Source organism: Maniola jurtina, chromosome 9 (assembly GCF_905333055.1).
Source record: "Maniola jurtina chromosome 9, ilManJurt1.1, whole genome shotgun sequence".
In the NCBI taxonomy this organism is placed as follows: Eukaryota; Metazoa; Arthropoda; class Insecta; order Lepidoptera; family Nymphalidae; genus Maniola; species Maniola jurtina.
In genome coordinates, this window is record NC_060037.1 from 10,306,341 (window position 1) to 10,315,071 (window position 8,731).

Below are 8,731 nucleotides of genomic sequence, written 5' to 3' on the forward strand. Positions count from 1 at the left end.
AAAATCACGTCAATCCATTGCTTCATTGCAGCGTGATTGAAGGAAACACCAATAAACCAACAAACACTTTTGTATTTATAATATGAGTAGTGACTATGTGTTAAATTCCTCAAAATATACCGCTAACGAATTGGCGGTTCTTCTGGTACTGCAAATGTTCATATAATGTAATTTTTTTTACGGATACATCAGGTTCACCAAAAAGATGATGTCAGCATAAAGTGACCATATAAAGTTTTTACTACGCATGCAATACGCATGCAAAACGCATTTTTAGAAACGCGGTCTTAAAAATTCATATATAAATCTTTGAGCTCCTGTAATTTTGAAACTACATATTTTTAGAAAAATCTAAAACACCACAGGCACAGATATTAGTTTCTAGTATATGTCTGCAAAATTTCACGGACTTTGGTTGCTTAATATTCAAATGAAATTGGAACTACGATTGTATGGAGTAAGTGACGGAGAGAGCCCTGTTAATGATATGTGGGACTAAACATAGTTGTTTGTCATGCCACAGTTCATTGTAAACAATATTAGATTCCATACATTACAGCTACAATTACTGACCACTCTGGATCATCAATAGAATATTACTCACACGATACTAAATAATAAATCTTAATCGTGTCTCGGCCATCATCAAATTATCGTGGACAGACAGACCTAATGATGTTTTTTCGTGCTATAGAACAGTAAATTTTACGTGAACAATTTGTTTCATGGACACAGATAAGTTGGACGAAATTCGTTTTACATTATTTATTTGCTTTACGTAATCCATCCCGTAAATGTTTGTTTACAAAACAAACTTAAGTATTGGTGATCAATATTTATTAACTGATGTTTGTCTAAACGTTGTTTGTTACGTCAATTTATTTTTATTATTTGTCTGTGCTTTCATCTTTATTATATTTATCGTCTATTTGATTGTTTTTGTTTATTTATCGCTCTCTTTTATCGTCTTTTTATTAATCACTTTGTTTATTTTGTACCGTTTGAGATTGTAAGTCTACTGACTAGCTACTGTACCTACTTATTCTAGCAGCCTACCAATGCGTTGATTGGTGTTAGAAATCAGCTGGCAGGATATATTGTACATTGACCTTTAGAAAGGGATTTTTCCACTTCGTACAAAGTTCGTACAGCGTTGTTTCTGTCGCTCAAACCTGTGTGACGGTTTGTCGGTCTCAAGTCACAACGACAACGCTCTGCGCAACTGAATCCAAGTAGTTAATTTTGAATTTTTCGTCATGTTTATGTTAAAATAACAAAGCCAACATCTTTCATGTTCAAATTAATCAGAACACAATATTTGCATTCCGGATTAATGTCAAAGGAGATTTAAATTCAGGGTTATCGCTTGCGTTAAATTTTAATATCGCCGTGAAACATTGACTACCTGTCAAGCGAGGTTTTGCGGTTTTTGATAGGCTAAAATAACCCTTTATCTCTTTATCGTTTTCTCGCACCCATATTTCCGTGATGGGGAAGTGAGATAGCGAACGGAACACGAAGTCTGTTTGTGTATGAAATACATATTTATGCGCATTTACATTTTTATGTTATTCATCAAAGACGTTTGGAACATTTTTCAGCGAGTTTCATTTTGTAAGAGCAGGCTCTATTTATGTTACGTTTATATGTGTTCTTTAAAAACATCTTATTTTTAACCAACTTCCAAAAAAGAGGAGGTTCTCAATTATTTGGTGCGTTCCTTCTTCTTTTCAGGGTAGGTAAGTCTTATAGTACAAGTAAGGGAATAAGTCCGAAAACCATGAATTTGTGGTTACATAATTTAAAAAAAATTAAAATTTGTTTAAATTTCTAGATTAAGGTTACTATACCAAGTGGCGAATGAAATGAAAGGGCTTTACCTGTACATTCTAAAACAGATTTTTATTTATTTTTATGCATAATAGTTTTTGATTTATCATGCAAAATGTCGAAAAAAATACCCGAGTACGGAACCCTTGGTGCGCGAGCCGACTCGCACTTGGTCGGTTTTTTATATTTATACTCATACCGACTTTACTGAGGTTTCTGGGCCGATTTGCAATAGAGGAAGTCAAATGAATAGGACAATGGTTTTTTAATAAAAAAAAGTTCATTCACACCGACCCTGAAAGATTGAATTCAAGTATCCAATTTGGTGAAATTAAAAGAAATTTTGTGCCGCAGAATTCAGAAAGTATATAATAGAATGAGTTTATCGCGGCACAGAGGTCTAGTGAAACATCGATGCATAAATGATCCTAAAAACGGACGTATTGGCGTAGCATTTCAGTTCAACTTGCGTTGCTTTGGTTGCTGGAGACATGTGCTTTTAAAAGTATTTTTGTACTCAATGATGCGCCATGACTTCATCCGTGTGGATTTAAGTTTTTAAAAATCTCGAGGAAACTCTATGATTTAGCTGGATAAAAATAAGCCTATGTCCGTTTCCGGGATGCAAGCTTCTTCTGTACCAAATTTTATCATAATCAGTTGAACGGCGAGATCGTAAAAACGTAGCAAATAGACAAACAGAAAGGTACACTTTCGCATTTATAATATTACATCAGCGACTCGATGTCGATACCATTTCTATTATTTTACGTAAAATTCTCTGGTTAGGTACTACCTATTTCCTCATTGGTGACAGCAGATTAATGAAGAATGACAAAGAAAATTGAAAAGCAAAAAACGTGCCTTTGGAGCAGGTCACGCCTACTGAAACCATTGATCTACAAAATCCTAGATAAGTATTAAGTACAGTCTCACGTAATCTATAAATACGGAAGTGTGTCTGTCTGTCTGATATCTTTTCATGGCTCATCTTTTTAACTTTTTATTATTTAAAAATCCACGCAAACGAAGTCACGGGCATCAGCTAGTAAAATATAATTCAGGATCTCCGCGGTCGATATGAAAACAATTGAAATTCGTATACTTCTGTTGGAGAATATTATAGAAATACTTTCGGAGACTGCAAAAGTATACATATTTTATGTTCGCGTAGCTACACGTCGTTACGTCATGAGTTTACGTGTACGGAATTTTGAGACAGTATATTATGTTATGCCGCTGGTATAAGTCTCTCGTATAAACTTGTTTCATATGCAGCCTTACGACAAACTCCCAAAATATTACAAGTTCCAAAATCACTTGCTTTAACGGTGAAGGAAAACATCGTGAGGTAACATGCATGCCTGAGATTTCTCTCTAATGTTCTAAAGGTGTGTGAAGGCTGCCAATCCGTACTTGGCCAGCTGGTGAACTATAGCTAGAACTCATTTTATTCTGAAAATAGACTTGACACACAGTTGGCAGTTGTACATGGTACAGTCAAAGGCCGTAAGTCGTTTAGTACCTTAATGATCATATTCGCGTGGCAGAGTTATGCACATGCGTTAGGTGTGTTTGGAGTGTTTATTGAAAAAGTTCTTAAGTACGACAGGTTTTTGATGCAATAGTTTCACGGAATTGCTACTCCAATTCTGAGGCCGACCGTACATATTATTATTGCATCTATAAGAGACTTTGTATCGCATTTCGTGAACAAGATATTTCCGTTGGTAGGAGCATCTCTGATTTATTCGAAAATGATACTTATCAAACTTGGCCTAATAGCTTAACTTAAGTACGTAACAAGTTTAGACTGAGCGCCTACATCAAAAGTCTAGTCCACTTTTACTAAATCCTTCCTAGGATTCTAAGCTTACGTAAGTTTTGAGTTTAAGTAATTAGTTATTAATTATCACTATAATTATCATCTTACAAATCTAACAATTCTGACCATAAAACAAGTGTAAATTAAAAATTTATAACACCCCCGACGATCCAAAGTATTTGAGTTTTCCAAAACATCATTTTCAAATAAATAATTATGTATTTAGGCAACGTCCATCTTGACAGCTTGACATTTGTCTATTGACATAATATTATGAACCTAACGGTTATCTAACCTTCTTTTCTACAAGAAAACTAGAAAAGAGCTGATAACTCTTAAACGGCTGAACCAATTTTTTTAGATTATAGCTAAGAACACTCTCGATCAAGCCACCTTTCAAACAAAAAAAACTAAATTAAAATCGGTTCATTCGTTTAGGCGCTACGATGCCACAGACAGATACACAGATACACAGATACACAGACACACAGATACACAGATACACAGACACACAGATACACAGATACACACGTCAAACTTATAACACCCCTCTTTTTGGGTCGGGGGTTAAAAAGCACTTTGAATAAATGCTTAGACTTTTGAATTTTTAAGGTTCAATCTTAAACTAAAAGTAATCTCTTATTCACGAAACACCATATTTCGCACTTTTTGTCGTGTTATGATGGGACTGATAAATAATTCAACCACAAAATATCAAAAACAAACCAATCATCACTCTACCATTTTAATGGCAGCATAAATATTTTTACAAATCGCCCAACTGAAACTTACTTACTGTTACACGATTATCAAAATGAGCTTAACGATTTCGGTCACGAAATGTTTTTTCGAACCCATTCGTCAAACCGACACTTAGTGATAAAATATTCATACCCTGCTGTGATTCGTAGCACAAAAAATCGGTAATAGTTGTTCATTTAGCTAAGTTTGTGTTTTCTACACTCATTATTTAAGGTTTCGGGATGTACGAGATTCGTTTGTGATTGGTTGGTAACTCAAAATGGTTAACACCCACTGACTTTTATATCCTTGTCATTTGTATGGGATTACGTAACAGAGAGAGCCCTATACTAACTTCTCTCCGTGGATAGAGTGAGCCTGTTCATATTATTTAAGCTCTGCTAGTGGTGATAACAATATCTAGCGATCAAACTGACCTACCTATTTACTTCAATTCTGATTACCCAAAACAAAGCTCTATTATTTAATTCGTTAAATATTTGCATTTCAAGGAATATTTTTTATTGAACACTAAAACAGTTTCAATAAAATTAATGTAGGTACGCACCGAGGTCTACGGGAAATAAAATTAAAACAGACACTTTAATACCTTACTTTTAGAATTAAAGTGACCTAAGCCAAAAATAAGCGCCAATCCACACTTAGCGTGATAGACTATGGGCCTTAACCGTCCTCATCTTTACATGAGATGGGTTGAAATGATGATGATGATTAAGACAGAATATAAATTATTTATGTACAAGAATAATTGTCATGATATAAGCTAGTAAATATGCAAATTGTATTAGTACAATAATGTAAAACGTGTTTGTACGGCGCCGATTCTGTTCTTTCTCTAAACTAAATTTGGAGTAACTGCATCCTCCTCTTTTTAATATTGCTAAAAAAGGACCGAACATGAATTTTACACTTGAAGATTCAAAATTTAGTGCACGCTACAAATTTAAACAATGAACTTGCAACTGGCAGCTAGAGCCACGAGGTTTGACATCTATAAATTAAATTTTAAATTGTCAAATTATGCCTGTTCTTTTCATATTCCATTAGTAAGAAAAGGATGCGAGTACTCTAAAATTTAGTTGTCAACAGAACAGTAATTCATTTCTAGGTTTCAGAAGTTTAAAAATTTTGGTTTAGGTCACTCTTTTTCAGAAGGAGCAAAATAAGCCACCAAGGCTGATAATAAACTACTACAATTATTCAGAGTTTCATAATTTATGCGTAATAAAGTGTGTTGTGTTTATTTTTAATAATTTTTATGGCGTTATTTTCATTAACATAAAAACGCTGTTAAAAGCGCTATTATTAAAAGCTGTAATAAAACAAAGAACTAAAAGTAGCGGCCAAACAATTAAGCATAGTTCCTTTTTTGTTTTGTTTCAAGCTTCACTACACTTGTACCTAGTTTGTTTTATTTTTCTCCTAGATGCAGCAAATTTTCTTTCTCAAAAAGGAAATTTAATGTCTTTTTTACTTATCTTAGTTTTTATGCTGATATCTTGCAAAATATCTATATTACGAACACTGTTATTTTATTTAAAGAGCCACAAAAGGAACAAGAAGTTTAAAAATAAATGGCCAAGTGCGAGTTGGACTCGCATACGAAGGGTTCCGCACTATCGTACCTACAAGAAATCTCAAACAAGTATTCAAATAAAAACTTGCAAGTTAATGCCGTACAGTGCCATCTCGAAGTGATTTAGTAAACTACTTATTTCGGAAACGGGATTATATAAGAATTCTAACGGTAATCCTAAATCCTAATCCGTTGAGGCATTTAGGAGTTATGGCGGAGTAAAAAAACTCACAATTATACGTACATGAATCCTGAAAACATTGGGTAGGTAACGTGAATCCTGAAACATTGGGTAGGTAACGTCCTACCCAATGTGTTCAGGATTGGTCCTTTTTCTAAGCCCTCGTGTAATATAAACTACAAAATGTTGCCCGCGAATTCATCCACGTGGATTTAGGTTTTCAAAAATCCCATGGAAACTTCTTGATTTTTCGGTATAAAAGTAGTATGTCCTTCCTCGGAATGTATCTACTATCTCTGTTACTTTTAAATGCAAATTTTGTCAAAATCAGTGATCCGGTTAAAAACTAGCAGACAAACAGACAGATAGACATACTTTCGCATTTACAATACAGTATTAGTAAATATTGAATGATATATTAAGTAAAATACTTACAGCTCTATGAGTAACAAAGGACGTTCTCCCTTGTAGTCTCGCGCTGATTTTCGCCGGTGTATCCTCATCCTCCCTCTTAGGATCGAACCACCCGAAGGCCGCTCCTACCACCAGCACAGCGCCAAGTATCATCAGGGCCAAGAAACCACCAATCGCCGCTTTAGTCGTCTGAGATATCACCATAGCCATTTTGTCAAGCACTTATCACCTTTTGCGCATCATCACTGACACCCGTCTATCGTACAGGTACGAGAACAAGGGATTAACGGATCTGAAGACCAGTGCGCTTGAAAGATAGTCCTCAGTGGACAGTTTTGTCCTCGAGAATAAAACATATGGAACTGTTTATTTCACTATTTTGTTTCACTTGACTCGCGGCAAAAATCCCATAATATCTAATTTATTACGGACTTGCCACAAATTTCAGCGTTCATGCACTTTTTAATTTACACTCTAAAAGTTCACTAGCTACATTTCAAATTACACATTATATAATATTTTTTCGTTTCATGGTCGATCTAAAGTCCTTCACAGTCCAGATGAAAAAAATTATTGGAGCGCAAAGTTCACGGCGCGCTAGCCGAGCTGCAATGTATTTTTTACATTTTGTTTTGTACAATAATAATATTATGGGTAAAAATCAACGTCGCTTTTTTTTGTTTAGTTTCAGGTCTGCGGCGCTTAAAATAATTATATTGCTAACTAAATGGTAAGTTATCAAACTTCACGCCGCTAAGTAATTACTGTCAAAATTAGAGGTTCCATTCTTGATGGCGCATAGCTATTGTCCATTCTTGCTGATTGCGTGGTGATTTTAATGATTAAGTATATCTAATATAAAGATATTATACAGTTTGATTTCTATTTTTTATCTAAGTATTGAAAATGATTTTCTACAAGAGACACTATCTAGTTTCATATTTTTCAAATACATTTTTTTAAATTCAATTACCTAATTCCGCCTTAAAAAATGTATTTTTCCCTTTTATCATAACATCAAAAATTTTGTAGGCAAAATATGATTCGGCCTAATACAGATGTCGACTTTGTTTTTAGAAAAGAGGAACTGCTGAGTTTCTTGCCAGTTTTTCTCAGTAGAATCCGCTTTCCGAGCCGGTGGTAAAGTCTTGACATAAATTAAGTGGTAGAAGTTCTCCTACAAGGTATACATATTTCATTTCAATATTTTATATTCGTTCTGGCCCCTACAAAATTATATCCATAAAGTTCTGGTAGATTCTGGTATAAGCTCTAAAAATCCGGTCAAAACCGGACTTATCCAGTTCCTTATCCATAGGTATATAACATCTAGAGGGTCAGGAAAAGGAAAATGTAACGTAAAAATATTATCTACGAGCATTATTATCAATATTTTTTTAGGTAAGTACACTATATTTTTTTTGTAACCTGTCATTTGTGTTTTGTGGTGCAATAAAGTACATACATACATACTATACCGACTCTTGATATCTTTATTCTCTTACCCAGTGTTCTTCATTGAGCTCGCGACGAAATCTTATATAATAAATAATATGATAATAATATGTCCGTCTGTCTCTTATCACCAGTTTAACTGATTTTGATGAAAGGCACAAAGATATAGGCTAATTTTATCCTGGAAAATCAAAGATTCCCCACGGCGTTTTTAGGGTTCCGTACCTCAAAAGGAAAAACGGAACCCTTATAGGATCACTTTGTTTTCTGTCTGTCTGTCTGCCTGTCTGTCCGTCCGTCCGTCCGTCCGTCCATCCGTCCGTCCGACGGATAAAATACCCGAGTACGGAACCCTCAGTGCATGAGTCTGATTCGCACTTGGCTGGTTTTTTAAAAGCTAGATCGACGCGGCCAAAGTCACGAGCATCATATAATCCAAATTTCGTCAGACACAGGCGCAGCAAATGCTAATGTGGAGTCCATATTGATACCACGCACCACGTAAGTATCTTATTTTGAGCAATAATTACTATTACATTATGATTTTATCTGTACTTTCTGTGGCATCAAATAAGCACTTTTTAACCCCCGACCCAAAAAGAGGGGTGTTATAAGTTTGACGTTTGTATCTGTGTATCTATCTGGAGCATCGTAGCTCCCAATCTATTCGACCGATTTTAATTTAGTT

At 34.8% G+C, this 8,731-nt stretch overlaps 1 protein-coding gene across 1 annotated transcript in view; it reads right to left on the reverse strand.

The window, feature by feature from the left end:
- Nucleotides 1–7,216, reverse strand: part of LOC123868229 (collagen alpha-1(X) chain) — a 43,646-nt gene extending 36,430 nt beyond the window's left edge. The window contains exon 1 of the mRNA XM_045910659.1: nucleotides 6,610–7,216. Coding sequence (XP_045766615.1) covers nucleotides 6,610–6,798 — 189 coding nt within the window. The 5' untranslated portion in view covers nucleotides 6,799–7,216. The remainder of the gene's footprint in view (nucleotides 1–6,609) is intronic.
- Between the last annotated feature and the right edge of the window lie 1,515 nt (nucleotides 7,217–8,731).